The following is a 17,575-nucleotide window of genomic DNA, read 5'->3' as shown; positions in this document are numbered from 1 at the left end:
TAATTGGTTCCTGTATTTTCACATTTAACACAGTACATCTTAAAATTTCCATGTTGTGATAGGTTTACTAAAATTTTGTTCCAACTTTAAAATAATGCTTTGGGAAAATGTTGGAAATGATAACTAGAATGCATTATACATATAGAATACATGACTCTACTATTATTTTGTATTTAAATTGCAGAGGAAAACTTAATTACAAATTTGTAATGTTTTAAAAACAAATTATTTGGTTTCATTTGTGTCAATGAAATATATATTTCATTGTTGAATGCATAATGTTCTTTGCCCATATGGTTGGTTTCTGTTGAAATAAAGGGTAAATTTCGAATCAAGCTGTTCAGTTTTCTCATGATTATATAAAACTAGGGAAGAAAGTTAATATCTTTAGTTTTAATTTTTGTCCGAGAAATGTTTGCTTATTTTTTAAATGTTAGAGAAGAGACTTTCCCTTTTCAAGCTTTATGCATGCTTCTTGTATTGTTTGATTAGCACAACCCCCTGAAAATGCACCTACATTTAACATATGTCCATTCACCTGTTAAAAGCTTGCATGCATGTGATTACACTCCTCTACATTTTAAAAAAGATCTAATGTTTGTTTTCTTACTTATATGTCGTATGTGTCTTATTGTTTTCTGACTAACTTTCTTTTCTTTTCTTGTGCTGGTGATGGAATTATAACATTAATTCTGTTTGCATGACAGTTATGAACTTTGTCTGAGTACTAATGAATTACACGTATCATATACTACCCGTCCTACTATTCTCCCCTTAATTCATTCATATGGTGATTATGAATCTACAAGGCCAACAGATGAGGAATGGTAAGTTAATAATGGAGTCTTAGTATAGTCTCTTCTTGAAAGTTTTTGTATGTGAGCATATCTGTTTTATGTGATGATAATTCTCTGTTTTAATTGTAAAATTAAGCAAAATAATCTGCTGCTTGCAAGTTGGTGCACTTTCTGTATTTATAATTTGATGTGAATCCCTTCATATTTTATGTAATGTGTTATTTTACATAATATTCCTTGTGTATGAATTTGTTTTTTTCATGTGTTCCAGAATTATTTTACAGATGGAAATAAGTCTTTAATTTTCTCTTACACTAAAAAGTATATCAGTTAAATTTATACCAATATATAAGGAAATGCAAGTTTGACTGTTATTAAACATGTGTCTTTTTTTGAAATGCTGATTAATATAAATGCTGTGAATCTCTTTTGATGTTGGTTGATAAATACATGCATTTTATAAATTCTTTCACTGAATACTATTGTTTAATAATTCATTTAAGTTCAACGTAGATTTATCTGTTCCATTCCCATAAAAATAAAATAGTTGTCAATTGTCAATATGACTCTTTTCGGCTTTCGATTTTGTGGATTTTGGAGTCTCATCCCATTCTTGCAAATTCTTTAACGCTTTTAATCTTTTTAATAATAGTGGGTGTTAATTCTCCCTTTCACACTTGATTTTGGTAGGATGTAACTGTTTTTTTGTGTTTGTGGGACCTGACTTGGACTAAATTTGCAAGCATCATGTCTGATATTGTATAGAAGACAATTAATTTTGTGGAATAATAATGGAACGATTGCTTCAAATTATGAACAAACTGTATTAAGTTACTTTAAATTCATGTGGCTCTGTTCAAGTGAGGCCAGTAAATTGTTTTCCTCTAAACTTATGTGCATTCTTTTTGCTATGGATGTAGATATACCTTTGTTAGGTAACTAATTTTAAAAGAAATTACCCATTGATAGTGGGTATATATATATGGAGAACATCTATAGTGAATATGTGTTCTCCATCTGTGATTCGTTCAGCACTAAATTGCTATAGGCATTTACAAACAATATTTGGCTAACTTTTGCTTTAGTGATCAATTTCTTGAAGTAATGAAAATGATTGAATTATGTTAGAATAATATAATCATACTATTTAATCCATTCAGTCATCTTTTTGAACAAATCTGATTCAAATTTCATTTAACATTTAGTTACATGGAAGTAAATATTTATTATTTTCATTCTCATTTAGCTCTAGATGTTGTTTCATTAAAATGAAAGGTTAGTGATATTTTTTAAAGAAATATTTTCAGTTCTTGAAGGCTTGTTTATATTTGCATGGAGTATTAAAAATAGAAGTAAAATATATAAAATTCAATAGCATATATTTTGAAAGAATTTGAATGTTACTTTTTTTTATACCCGAGAATCAAAGCTATAGAGACCTGATAGACTTAACTCATTAATTTAAAAGCTTGGATTCTATACCAGATTCTTCAGATGATTGTGCAGATTACATTACATTTCAGTGGTCAAATATCCTGATTTAGCTGTGGCTTATGTTTTCAATTTTGGCTGCTTATTTGGTTGAATATATTTCCTGACTATGGTTCAAGATTATTGAGTCTATTTCTTGCAGCCCTTACAAAATGGGTTTAAAAGCAATCTTACAACAAATCAGTCTTATTTAAAAATCTGTGGTTTAAAAATACAAATTTCGATGATTGCTAAGATTCTGGTCCAAAATTATATTCAAAACTTTAAATTAATATTGAAACTTTTTTTTCTACTGAGAATTTTATCTTTTTTTTTTTTTTTTTTTGTAACTATAGATGAAAACCAGAACTATGTCTTTTTTATGAGATGCATTCATATTTTCTTATCCTTTGATTTAAATAACGTATTTTATAATAAAAATTAGAAAGGTAATTCCCCTTGTGTGAGTTTTGCATAGTTTTATACTTAGATATGACAAGAACATTATGTTAACCTTTTGCACTGGGATGGTGCCTCTCACTCACCATTCAAGACGGTGCATCATTTTGACATTTTATTTATTTATTTATTAAATTTTAATTGTTAAAAATACTTGCAGAATGGTAAAATGATGTAGATCCATTTTTCGGGGAAACTCAAATTTTGACAATTTTTATCTATTTATTTTTCGTGTAAAATAAAGTCCATGTATTAAGTGACTATGCATCGAATTACTTTTCCGATTGCAAAGAGTTAAAGAATGCATTTAATCGAATTTTATGAAGTTAGAGGTCTTTAATATTCAGAAATAAGTATGTGCTCTAAATAAAGTATTAGAATATAATATTAAGAGTGAATAAAGCATTTAAATGTATAAATGAAATTGTCCGTTTTAGCAATGAGGTAATTAGATTTTGAATTTTTTTATGTGTTCTATATTGTGTTTAAATACAATAATATAAATAATGTAAAGTATTATTTTTGAAAAATTACATGAAAAAATATCTGAAAAGCCATTTGTCAGTAGATATTGAGAATTTTGCTCTCTACATAATTAAGTGAAAAGTTTTAATCAATATCATTTTTTTATTAAATTTAAATGGCACATTAGGTTTGAGTGAGGAGTTTTTATGCTTGAAAATTAGATAAATCTATATACTTAGATAATATTTATAAATTTACATGCTTTTTTTTATGCAATTATTGATATAATTTCATAATGTTCAATTCTGTAGATATGAAATTTCAGAAGTAATATTTACGTAATCAGTGCCATTAATGTTTCTTTGATTAGGTTTGCCCTATAAAAGTATAAATTAAATTGGCAGTCTCAATTTGATATCTATTCGGAGAAGTCGATCATTTAAATAACATGAAAATAAAATCTGCTTTTCACCACACTCTTGTACTATCACAGAATAGTTATTGATAGACATGACTTTCAATCTCTAAAAGTCAATTATGTTGGCCTTCAGTGTTTGTTGGTGCATTGTGATTTGGAATGATGAGTAAATTTTGTAGAATATGCTTTGTTGTTTTCTTTAAATATGGATGTTAATCATATGAACAAGATGTTGTGTATTAGGCATTTATATTTTGATGTGGCACAATGAGTATGAAGATGATGTCTTCATGATCCTTTACAAAGATTATATAATATTTCGGTTATGTCAGTTTTTGATGGATTTTGTTTAATGTAATAATTTCTAGCGATCTCGCTATATTATAAGTAATATTGCTATATTACTTATAACTTGTGAAGGCTAAAAGTTCTGAGAAAACTTTTGTTTTCAAAATTGGTATTAATAATTTTGTTCATGATGTTAGAAATATTGTATGAACTATCATCATATGTATTGTTTATGCATCTGAATATAGCTCAAAATAGCATTGTTTATATCCCAGTACCACACACACCACACACACCCGGATTGAACTAAATTTCACTTTTTAAAATTAATCTGTAAATATTATCCTTTTTTTCTCTTTTTAGATTTTTTAAATTATATGCATGGCAATTTTATCTGATTGGTTAATTTTTATATTTAGAATAAATTTCCAATACCTGCAAAACATCTGCCAAACAGCTTAAATTGAAGCAGCAATTTAAGTTCATTTTTTTTGTGTATGTGTGTGTAGATTTACCAACCATTTTGCTTTGATTGTAGAATTTGCACTATTCTAGTTGTTTCATGTGATGCTTATATTTACGTATATTGTAATTTCTATGGGTCGACAACTATACTATATTCTTTCTATTACATTAGAACAATTAATATATAAATTCATATTATTATTTAAAAGTTGATACTTCTTCTCTTTCCAAATCTGCCTATACTTAGTTTTTTGTACATTGCTTTCTTGATACAGTATTAAAAAAATGTGTATCGCAATTTAACATCCAAAAGTATCACTGAAATTTATAATTATATATAATTAAATTATTTTATGCAAAAGAAGTTATGCTTACTTATTTTAATCTCTTGGGTCAAGTTATAAATATGAGAATATAGGAAATAGTCTTTAATTCTGTTAATTAAATGTTTAATTCTATTAAATTATCTTATTTATAGATAAGTGTTAAAGATTGTGTTTTATTTATTCAAAAAAATAAATAATTAAAATAAAATAAAGCTGTTTAACTGTTTAAAAACATTTTCCATATGCCATTCCATATAGTTACCTGGTCAAGCAATTTGTGGAAGTATTCCTATGATTTTAAAATCGAATCATGAATTGTTCATCCAGTTATCGTGATAATTAGATAGGTTACCACAACCATATGCAGTGTTATATACCTAATTCTGTTTTCATGAAGTTTTTGCATATCTTTTAAAGGAAAAAAAAAAGTGAAAAATTTGTTGCCCTTTAAAAAAATAAACGATAAATTTAACTTCAGTATTTTGAGCCATATAGTTACCATATAGTATAGTAACAGATCAGGTAAATTTTAGCTGAATTTTTTAAAATCTTGTGCCTGATAATGTTGAGCATCTTATTCTTGTGATCTTGTTTTTAATTAACTTTAAATGTCAGAAATGAAATTTTAATTAAATCAATCAAATTTATGATAAATATTTCTAAATTAGACCCACATTATCCGAGTTAGTTAATTTCAGATACAAAAAAGGAAGTAAAAATAAGGGCATATTTTCTCCCTTTTTAGCTTGGCTGCTACTTAATTAAGAAATAAATAGCAAAACTTTACGTATTTCTAGGGTTAAAGCATAAAGTTTTTATTTTCCTTTTCAGGAGACCTACTATTTCTCCTGTTCGAGATGATGAATCAGAACTTCAGCGTAAAGCGCATGCAAAGCGAGTTCGGGAAACACGGCGTTCTACACAGGTGCAATTTTTAAGATTTTTTTTTCGACTGTTTAATTCTTTTATGTGGCATAACTTAAATTCAAGTTTGGTAATGATTTCATTTTTTTTCTTATTTTTTTAATAGGGGGTATTATTAGAAGATATAAAATCTGCTGAACTTCAGTATTTAATAAATACACAGCAAGAAGCTGCTAAACGCCAAGCTGAAGAAGCAAAAATGGACGAACCATTAGAAAATAATAAAACTGATGCTCTGCCGTCAGATGTCCCAAAGAGTAAAGAAAAGGAAGATTCTAAAGTAAGATTTATCTTCAGTTAATTATTTTACTTTGTAAAGTTTGATTAAAATTGTTGACTATATGGCAGTATTTTCTATTAATTGTTAAATATGTGAGAACAACTCGTATATTCAACATAACTAAAACGATTGAGATTCAAATTCCATTTATGTCTTTGACAATCTTTTATCTGTTTAATCTTTATATAATCATTCCTTTTTTTAAAAAGAACTTTATATTTTGAGAAACTAAATTTATAGGATTAATTTAGAAGGGTAAAATAATTTAAAACGATCTGTTTCGTGCTGGAACTTCCCTAGAAAATTGCAATTAAAAATCATTTTTAAAACTTAAAATATTATTAAAAACTTTAAAAAAAACTAAAAAATTTTCTTAATTACCATTAGCAATATTAACATGAAATATTAATTCCTAGCTAAATGAGCTTGTAAAATTGGGAAGTTTTCTTTTCTCCTTTTCTCCTTTTTTTTTTTTTTTTTTAAATTTATTGTCGAATATGCGTCAAAATGCTTTATTTTGTTGAGTTTTCATATCCTGAATTAGTTCCCAATTTAGGTATCTCTTATTTTTGAAACGTTGTTTGTTGTTATAATGATCGGAGTTATATTAATCCCATATAACCTACCAGTATGACTATTTTTTATTAGATTATTCAAATTTCATTTTGAAAACATAGTTTATACTTTTTAAATGCGAGATTTCATTATAATACACTAACTGCCATCGATAAGATGTTCTTTGGGCCAGATTATCATTGATACTATGGAAGAGCAACTTTTAAAGTTTGATAATTAATTTTCGGTTGCCTGTAAGATCTTTCTTATGGGGTATGAATTACCAAAATTTAATTACTTATTTTAAAATTATTCCTTTTGAAAGAACGGAACAATGATTAGTATGTTTGAAACAATAGTTTTTTTATGTTTAATGCTGTGTCATAAAATGTTCTCGCAATCTAAATCCATGTATGTATTTATTTTTAGGAAACAAATGATAGTCATTCCTCTAAACCTGAAAAAACAGAAACATCAAACAAACGCGATTCTGAAAACAGAACAGCAGCTGATGCTAATAATGCTGAAAGTGCTCCATCTGTGACATTATCATTGAGACAAAAATCAGTTAGTTCACCAGAAGACATAAGTATGTATCAGTATCTTTAATTTCAGCTGATTTATATTTTGTATTTAGAATATGAGAAATTAGAATGGCATGTGCATTGAACTATAATTATATGCAATTTTGAAATCTTAAGCAATTAAGCTTTAAAAACATGATATTTTCAATATTTTTGTTGAAAATTGTTTTTAATTTTTTCTGTTAAGTTCACATATTAACATAAATGTCTTAAAAGTGGCCAGTTATAACTCAATTTTTCACAAAAAAATAAAAGATGAATTGAAAGCCATGTAATATTCTGTTGATTTTATTGGCTTTTTTTAAAAGAAGAAGAAAAAAAAAAGTATATTTTTTGTGGTATTGGTGCTAATTTACAGCATGATTCAAATATATCATAGAGTAACATTAATGATTCAGTCATATAATAAGCCTACCATTACAAGACATTTTATGATATCAAATATTTATTATGCATTATTACACTATTTACTATGAGTGAGAAAGATGCAAGTTTTGTTGTGTTAAGGAGAAATTTCAAATAATATTTTTGTAATAATTTAAACTTTTTCACAGAAAATATTTCTGACTTTTGCTACTCTTTTTATTTATTTGTTTACAATAAAACATTTGATACTGTTATTTAATTATTCTTATTAACTTTTTTATTTTTAAAGGTCCATCCGATAGCAGAAGTTCACTAGGTACTCAGGCAGCTATCCAAAGACGACGGAGACCCAAGAGACGTTCCACTGGAGTGGTTTACTTGGATAGTGATGTAAGTGTTAATGAAGATGATAGAAATTATAGCGGAACATAACTGTGCTGCAAAATTGATTGTTTCAGTATTTTATTAGTAATAGTTGTTGTAGGGAAGAAGACTGGGGCTGATTGTAAATTTTTTGGGGGGAGGGGGAATTGCTTATATTTTTAAATATGTTTACGTTTCTTTGATTATAACTACGTTTTTATAGCTTAACTATTTATTCCTAGTACTCATAAAAGCATTCAATGATTTTAATGGTTGTAGCACCAGAACTATTTTTTCAAAACATGCAGACTTTTAAATATATGTGATGCCCCGGATGTGAGACAAGTTATAACAATAAAGTCAACAAAATTTAAACCAATTTTCTCCATATTCTTTAATTAATCAAATAACACTAGGCATTTGGTATTTATTATCACTTTTATACTGTAATAAATGATGGCAAAAAGTTTATAATAAAATAAAGATAAAATTAGTGAGTTATTCAACGTAAGAATCAGCCTGCATCAGAATTACAGTTAATAGATTGTTGTGTCCTATTGCACATGTTTTGTACCCACATTGTGCAAATAAGTATTGAACTCATTCTCCTATCTCAGATTTATGGGAAGTCGTAGTCTGTAATATCTAGGCTTCCACGTTTGAAACCCGATTTCGCCGAAAAATGGTTTGTAAGCGAGTTTTGATGTACGCTAAATCTACCAGAGTGGAGCATCTTCCCACTGCTCAAAGTTACATATGTCGAAACCCCCAAATAACGATAACGATAGTTCATAATGGGATGTTAATGCAGTATATTATATCATCAAAGTTTCTGCATGTATCTTCGCCAATCTAGAGCAAAATCATTCTTCTTTTTCAGAATTTGTATATTAGTTAAAAATTCCCGTCTTCACCCTTTTCTTCCCTTTTGCTTTCCCCTTTTGATTTTTCTCTTAAACTTTCCAATTTTTTCTTTTCTCATTTCTTATTAATTATATTGTCATATTCTTTTTTCATTGCTTCTTTATGAAGTAGGTGAGTTGGAATTTTTTTTCTAATTTTTTTTTTCCTTATCAAGTAAGCTTCTCTTAGACTCATTCAGTGGTGAATCCTTAAGAGAAATCTGATCTTTGAGGATGCATATTAGTATTTAAAGTAGACAGTATAATTACATGACTCGTACAAACCAAGGTACATCTCGCAAGTTATAATATGTTGCAGTTTGCCCTGCGATTTTAATTTATCCTGCCGTATCGTACTGTGTCGGACATTTTTGTTCATTTATGTTTAAAAAAGTACTGTGATTGTCAAAAATATAAAGCAGCTTTTTAAAAATTTAATCCAGTAAGCAAAGTAAATAAAAGCATTTTTAAGAAGATCAGCTAAACTATCTTGTAATGAAATATCTTTTCCCCCAATTTCTCACTGAAACGGAGCACTTGTTAAAACTTCTCTCTACTTGTTTCAATTAGGCGCTGAATGTGCTGACAATAATAAGGCCTGTCATAAGAAAAATGTGCGACGAAAATTCTGGCTAAGAATTTTTAAAAATTTATGTGTGTTACAATTTCCCCCTAAGACATCTGGCAACTGTGTATTTTGAATCACGTTATGATATTGTTATTTCTTAGAAAAAATTTAATAATACACAAAGTTTTGAATTATATTTGCATTTTGCTTGTAGATTCAAATTAATGAAATTGCATATAAGTTGTGAATGACATATAATTTTGGGCCAAAGCACTTCAATATACTGAAATTTTATTCATCTAGAATTCATTCATTCCCCTTATATTTTAATGTAACTTAGAATTTGTAATTCATGTCATTTTTTAAAATGAAATATACTATTTATTTAATAGCATACAACATTTGTATGAGTGAATTAAAGTATCTGAGTACACATCACTATACATTTTCTTTATCCATTCCAAAGTTAATAATTTGGATAGCAAGAAGAAATAACATTAACCATTTCATTCATATAAAAATGTAGGATTTGAAAGATGCAATTTTTGTAACGTCTTTTTAAAATTTATGTTAAATGAAGCCTGACAATGCAAGTTTTAAAATCTGGAATATTTTTGGAAACAATGTGATCTTTAAATGAAAATTTATATGCACATTTCTAATATTAAAGAAAGCTTTATGTATCAAAACGTTGATGTTAGCTATTATATTAAACTTTGAGAATTATGGTGCTCATTTAATTTGAAAATACCTAGAAATTCCTCTTCAATGTATATGGTCCACTTAAGTGTGGTTATTGAGGGAAAAAGGGGAGGAAAAACCCGTCTTTATTTATAGTTTTCTTTTCCATTTTGTGTCTTCATATACATGTGTTAAAATCTTTTAATTTGGAGACTTTTTGTTGAATTAATTGTTTCATATTTTCAGTTAGTATGAAAGTATGAAACATATGATTTATTTGAAATTTGGGTTTAGTGCTATATTTCAAAAATGTGTTTCTTTGTTAATGGTGTCATCTGTATTATACATTTAGATGAAATGTGAGGGTTACATGGATATATTGTCAAGAACAAATCTTATAATTGATTTGTTACTTGTTTTTTTGGATAATTTGGATGTTTTTCCTTCTAATTATGAATTTGGATTTATAATTATTTTAGTTATATACTTTTATTTAATTTTTTAAAACAGATTGAAACTGTTGCCTGTATGATTAGAGATGTTACTTAAGAATGCCTCATATGAAATGGGTGTCTTCCTTACAGTTTCATGAATATTTTACTGTTATTAAGAAATTTCTCTTTGTGTTTCAGGATGCCCCTGAAGAAAAAGAAAGCGTTATAAGTGATAAAGATTACAACAGTACTACTGAAGCTGTAAGCATAATTTTCAGATTTTTTTTCCCCTCCTTTCTTAGATCTAGCAGATATAGTTTTCCGATGTATTGCACGTTTGCCAGATAAAATGATTGAGCACGTTCTATTTTGAACGTATTATTTGGTCATGTCTCAAATGGGTTAAAGCTGAATTTCATTTACAGTATATTCCTAACCCCCGGGGGGCATCTCGAAATGAGGATGAGATGCTTCTGGCATGGTGGTTGGATCTCGCCATCTTGGAGGGTACACAAATAGGTGAGGATCTGACTCTTCCCATCGATGACGGGACGTACTTCCTTCGGGGAGGGTTGTACCGTGGTCGTTGATGGTCCTTAGGACTCAACCACAGTGCCCGCCAGTGTTGCTGTTGTGGCGGTCCGGTCATTCAGTTTTATGGTTTAAATCCTTTTCCGTTCGGGCGGGTCGGAGAGTCAGATGTATGGCTTACAGTACACAACTGAGTATACGGTTCGCGACTATTCGGCGTCCGTACTATCCGACCTAGTTTTTCAAAAACTAAAAACTAAGTTTTGACTCTTATCTTAGGGTTGCATTTTCATATCTGTGTAATAATTAACCAGTGAGAAATAAAATCTGTTTGAATCATGTTTCCTACATTCAAATTATGCATTACGGAATTTATGTTAAAATGTGGAAAGTTTATGTCCTTTAACTTACCTTTTCTCTAATAAATTCTTGAAATGTGCAGTGCAGTATATAAACATTTAGTAAGATCCTTCTATTTTAACTTGATATGTGACTGGCAGCGGCTTTTATGATTCACCGGGCCGCGTCCGCGTTCACATTCTATATGGCTTGAGATAAATGGATAGCTTAGTACTCAATAAGAAGTGAGAAAATACATATTATAACAGTGAGTTTTGGTATAAAAACTTTGTCTTCTGATATTGGTGGGCAAAGATATGAGTTCATAGAACTCTGACCTATCCTGCTTTTTTGTTATCCGACCTGCCCTTCAGCCACAATAGGCCGGATACTCGAGAGGGTACTGTACTTATTGATAGTTGTCAAACAATATTTTTCGCAAATCGTATTTGTTTTTTAGTAAATATATCGTATTGGATTTTCATTGTCATTTTTCGTTCGCAGACATATCTCCATATTTTTTAAATATTCCCTTTGGAATCGTATTTTAGTGAAATATACGATTTCAACCCAAAGTGCAAGAAAATCAAACATATTTATATAAACATTCCTTTTCTATGAGCAAATTTAATTCAATTTAGTTTTTAAACTTTTCATTTGTGATTCTTACAATACATAAAGAAAAGAGGTGGTGCATGTACTTTGAAAGATGTGAGGAAGTAAAAGTAAAAATTTTGGCATATCATTTTTTGTACTAAATCTGTTAAGCAAAAATTGTTAAAAAAATATAGTATTTTGGTAAGATTGTTTTTTATGGGTGGGATTTATTGTTTACTAGCCGCCTTTGGCGACCAGCCGGTTCGCCAATGTTCGTTTAAATTTTAATAATTAAATATTTTACGCAATTCCCACTTTAATAGATTCTTCTTCAAAATATTTTAAAACTTCAAATTTTGATAGTCATATAATTTACTCACAATATTATAACTGCCTTCAGTTATAATGTAATATGTATCTCTCTAATTTTCTGTTAGTTCCCGTAGAATTTATACTTTAAATTAAAGTGGAAAGGATTAATCTGCAATTAATATAATAATGTTTTTACTGAAACAAAAGTAAAATATGATTACTGAAAAATATGAATAATAAAAAAAAATAAAAAAATTGAATTTTTTTTATAATATGATTACTGAAAACAGAGTCACTGAGCGTTTAAGCTTTATGGGCACTAAAGAATATCTTTCTTAATTTATGTAATATCTCAAGAATTTCTCAACAAAATTTATTCTGTTTTATTTTAATTCAAAAGTACTTCAGAATGAATCTGAAAGATCGATTAATTAGCAATGTTTAATTTTAAATGCATCAAACATTAAGAAAATAAACAGAATCGTTTGAAATAATCGGGCGAAAAATATTAAGCCTAGCCTCATTAGTGTGGAGGAAAAAAAAAACTGAAGTCTTATTGATTTGGCGGTGGGGAAAATGAAAAGATTTTTTGGCGGGAAAGTTAGTTTTTAATTAATAATTAAAATTCTAATTAAAAATTTTAAAAAAAGGGACCCCAGGTGCACATTTCCGACCTCCAAGTTATACATGTACCAAATTTGGTAGCTGTAGGTCGAACGGTCTGGCCTGCAGAGCGCCAACGCGCGCGCACACACACACACACACACACTGAGCTTTACATAAGTATAGGTTTATGAGGGAAATTTATGCTTAGTCTAAAATGCTGTTGTCTTCTTGTTTGGCTTTCTTTAACTTTGATGACTGTATGATGTTTCGAAAAAGGGACCTTTTGTAGATAGGCTACACAATGAATGAAATTTTTAATTATTAAATTTATATGATGCCACCATCAAACTGCATTTATCGTTTATAGTTCATTTTAATATGTTTCGGAGCACACGATGGCATTTTTATTGTTTGCAAACAGCAACATTCAGCATTTTATTTAATATTGCATTTAATAAAATAATAGAACGAAAGGACAATTTATACTTTTGAATTCCTTCTAATTATCTAATTTTCTGTTTGAAAAGAATTAGACATTATTTTATCTCAAAAATATATTTATAGCTTTCATCTGAATTTTTTTTTAAAAACAGTAACTGTGATTAAATAACAATTTAATCACAATAAATATCAGTTTCTGAAATTAACATTATTATTTTATTCAAAAAGGTAGTGTTTGAAGGAACTTATCCTTGAATCGGGGTTCTAATGTTCTGACCTTATTTTACTATGTACTCTTAATATTAGGAACTAAGGGAGTTTGATAATTTATGGTTGATTTCATGTCATTACAGGGAAATGCTCTGCTATTTCAAATTTTTCCTTGAATATACTACTGGAGCAAAACTAGAAAGAATTAAAGTCATGATTTATACTTGGTAAAAATATTGCCCATCAGAACAATTAGAATCTGTTAGAAGTTAATGTTAATGAATGTTCATACCCTTTTCAAAGGAAGAAAGTTCCTAATTTATAGTTGCTTATCACGATTAGTCATTTAAATATGGAAAATAAATTAAAAATTGCAACATCCTATATCAAATCGGATTTAATTTTCTAAACGGCGAGCCCAGAAAAATTCGTTCTTAATGTCAATAATGCCATATTTTAAATTTACTTTTTCTTACATACCTTTCAATTGCAAAGAGAACTTTTTCTGATATTTTTATGAAAATATGTATTTTAGCAGCTTTCGGATGTGATTGTTATGTGTAAAGTGCTCTGTCTATATGTCTTGGAAAATAAAAATGGTTCTTATTCCCATTAAATGCCTTGCTGTAGAAGTTTTAGATGAGAATCTTGAGAAATATTTCCCATGGGCTAGTCTCTTTCATTTGAATATACAGGGTGTGCAAGATATAAGTTACTCACGTCAGAGGGCTCTAAAATGCGTTCTATTGGTCCAAATAAGATAGAATTTGAACTACAGATTATTCAGAAGATGCGCTTTACATTTATTAATTTAAAAAATTACCAATAGATGACGCTATAACACAAATGGCATTTATTTGCATATATTGAAATCGTGAAACATAATTTCCGTTACAGCGCGTGTCTATTACCATTTTTCTTTGGAAAAAAAGAAGGTGGATTCTGCACGAACATTAGTTTCTTCTCCGTTCGTCATGCCACGTTGCAAGATAAAGCGCTACTGGTGAAATTGTTCTACCAGAACCAACAAAGCTCGGTTGCAACTCTAGAGGAATTTCGTAGTATGAAGCAGATACGAAGAGGTCCAATGTCTCCAGGTGTCCTACGCAAGGTGATGCAGAAATTAAAAAAACTGGGCAACTTGGCATTCTTCTAGGTAGAGAACGGGGTGAAAAAAAAAAAAAAAAAAAAAATCCCGTCTTCCAGCGTTAAAATTGTTGCGACCGTGCTCGTTGAAACTAGCAGTCAGTCACCGCATAAAAGTGTGTTTGCCAGTTGTTTCCCTTGTTCTTTATATGCCGTATTCAACAGTACGGAAAATCGTACGGCAGATTTTGCATTTTTATCAATACAAAATCAAGTCTGTGCACCTGTTGCAGGACGGAGACTTAGAGGTCCGTAAAACTTTTGCACTTCAGTTCCCTGCTCGAATGGTGGTTGACATAACTTGGCCATGGAACATTCTTTGGAGTGATTAGGCCTTTTGTCTTAATGGGCAAGTTAACACACACAACGTTGAATTTAGGCAGAAGAAAACCCTTACGTTATCCAAGAATAACCCTTGCATCCTGAAAAAGTGACAGTATGATGTGGTTTTACAGCTACCTTTATCATTGGACCGTTTTTTTTTTTTTTTTTTGAAGAGATAACTTTAAATAGAATCCAAACCTGTTCCGTCACAGACAATATTACCATGATATGCTGAGGGATTTTGTAATCCCTACTCTTCTACTGCGCGGATGCCTTCAAAACATCATTTTCATCCAAGATGGTGCACCATCTCATATTGATCGTCGTGTAAAGCTATTGTTAATACAGCATTTCACAGAAGCACGAGTTTTCAGCCGTTATTTCCCAATAGGATGGCCTCCTTGCTCGCCGGATATCACCCCTTGCGACTTTTGGTTTTGGTGTTATATGAAGGACCATATCTACCGTCAAAGGCCATCATCTCTACCTGATCTCAAGGACAACATTCAGTGCCATATTCTTAATATCCCGGCAGACTCACTCCGGTCATTTATAGAAAATATAGTTCTCCGATTAGAGCATATTTTGAAAATAAAGGAAAACATATTGAGCAATTTTAATTTTTCTTTATTTAACAATTATTAATCATATTAACAGTTTATACTAACGGTGAATTTTTGTACTATTTTTTTTTATTTAATAAATGTAAAGCGCATCATCTCAATAATCTGAAGTTAAAATTTTATCTCATTTGGATCAATAGAACGCATTTTAGAGCCCTCTGTAATGGGTAACTTATTTCTTGCTAACCCTTTATATGCATCTTCACTGTACATTTTATGGTTTTTAAATGGCCAGGTAATTTATATTCTATAAAATAGCACAATTTCATATAATGCGGCAAATTTTTAAACAGTCTGGTTTTGCCTTCAAAAATTTCCAGAACACAACAAAAGTTTCTTATTGAAATCTTGAAATAGTTTTAAAAATCGATGATGGGATAAATAATTAGATTAATATTTTTAGAAGATATTTGTTTATATGACCGGCTTTCCTCAGAATTTAAATATTTTAATGTATACTATTTTTGATATAGAAATTAATTTTGTATAAATTATTATATACACACAATTCTTTTACTATGCCACATCACTTTATTGTCTTCACTGAGCCTTGGTGACTTGCAAATGCTTCAAAAGGAAGGATATATCAGTTCTTTCTTGCAGATCCTTTGGCACCTTAAAATAATGCTCTAAGCCAATAATAAAAAAAAAATTCCAAAATATATGAAACAAAAATTCCAAATAATTGTGGTGGAATAGAGTAGTCTTATTGTAACTGTGTCTCAAAATCGTCTGCGTTAAATTAAAAATAAATTTTTTTTATTGAAAAATTTGTACAGAAAGGATTTGATATACTTTATCTGATATGCATGTTGAAGACTTCTGTTTGATGAAATGAGCACCAAAATCCTTCTATTGCTTTATATGATAAAAATTAATAATTATCCTCTTAATTTCAATGAAATATTCTCATTTTTATTCATGTCTTCATACTATTGATAACAAAATTATAGTTGAGCAGAATCATCATATTAGTAAAAGTAATCACATAAAGCTTGATAATTTTCCTTTCATAAAGTGTTGCTTAGTAAAAAGATTTATCTATAGTCATTTTATGGACTGATGGAACTTGTTTTATCCAAAATACTGAAAATGTAGAGTTTATTGCCATGTGTATGCTTTCAGTGAACAACTTTTAATATTTTGCATCAGTTCAATGCCTAGAAAGATTTTTTTTTTAATTTTTAAGATTAAGTTTTTAATTTAAAGTTATGTAAATTGTTTTAATGTAAAGTCATATAAAATTACCCCAAACTCTGAAGATTGACATTTAGAGCAACTAGTTTTTTAAAGTTTTATGATGCAATTTGAAGACTAATAATTTTTTGAAAATGCTGAAATTTTTTATACAAGAAAAAGGATCATATCCCGTTCACTTTGAAAATATTGCAAGTTCAGTAAGATTGAAACAAAAAGTTTAAATTTCAGGATGAGCTGTAAAAATTAGATCTGTGAGAAGCTCAAAGCAAGTGGGGAAATTGTTTCATAGCTCTTTAAATATAGAAATCATTGTTTGAAATGTTTTATATAAAAACTAATACGTTTTTAAGTTTTGAATTCTTTGTTATGTAAAGTGAATGACAAAGATTGAGATTTTGCTATTAAATTTAAGTTCCTGGTATGATGATGCATTCCACATTTTTATCTATAAGAATATAAACTGTATGAGAAATATTTTTACAGCTTTGATACCAGGCCAAACTTAAATATATAATATAATAAACGTATGTTTTCAGATTATGTATAACATAATCTTGTTTGTTTGTAACAATTGCGTTCAGGAGTAAAAGCGTTCATCTTCAAGTCTCGAGGAAAATTTCAGTCATCTTTATGATTTCACAGTAAAAGCAAAAGGAAAAGAAACTTAAGTCACAAGCAATTTCTCTTTGTTAATCTTATGCGAAATAATTGGGCAAAAATTCTTTTTTTTTGTTAGTCTTAGAGTGCCTGTTTGAATATTCTTAGTTTCATCTGTCATTCACATTTTCAAATCTTTGATGTACAAGGGAAAAAAAAAAAAAAAAGAGAAAGAGCGAGTTTAAAATTTCTCTTAGATTGATGCAAGAAATGCTGCTATAATATACAATCTATATATGCAGAA

General features: G+C 29.0%; 1 protein-coding gene across 3 annotated transcripts in view; it reads left to right on the top strand.

Annotated features, from left to right (window-relative positions):
• The window catches only part of LOC129959928 (protein phosphatase 1 regulatory subunit 12A-like), a 132,267-nt gene that overhangs the window by 69,767 nt on the left and 44,925 nt on the right, over positions 1-17,575 (top strand). For all 3 annotated transcript variants that reach the window (XM_056072832.1, XM_056072831.1, XM_056072833.1), the window contains exons 12-16: positions 5,520-5,613; positions 5,719-5,892; positions 6,877-7,036; positions 7,687-7,787; positions 10,544-10,606. In XM_056072832.1, the coding sequence (XP_055928807.1) occupies positions 5,520-5,613; positions 5,719-5,892; positions 6,877-7,036; positions 7,687-7,787; positions 10,544-10,606 (592 nt within the window). The remainder of the gene's footprint in view (positions 1-5,519; positions 5,614-5,718; positions 5,893-6,876; positions 7,037-7,686; positions 7,788-10,543; positions 10,607-17,575) is intronic.

The sequence above is a fragment of the Argiope bruennichi genome, chromosome X2 (genome assembly GCF_947563725.1).
Source record: "Argiope bruennichi chromosome X2, qqArgBrue1.1, whole genome shotgun sequence".
NCBI classification, from domain to species: Eukaryota; Metazoa; Arthropoda; class Arachnida; order Araneae; family Araneidae; genus Argiope; species Argiope bruennichi.
The sequence above is the reverse complement of the archived record's forward strand: the minus strand, read 5'-3'. Positions and strand labels throughout refer to the sequence as shown.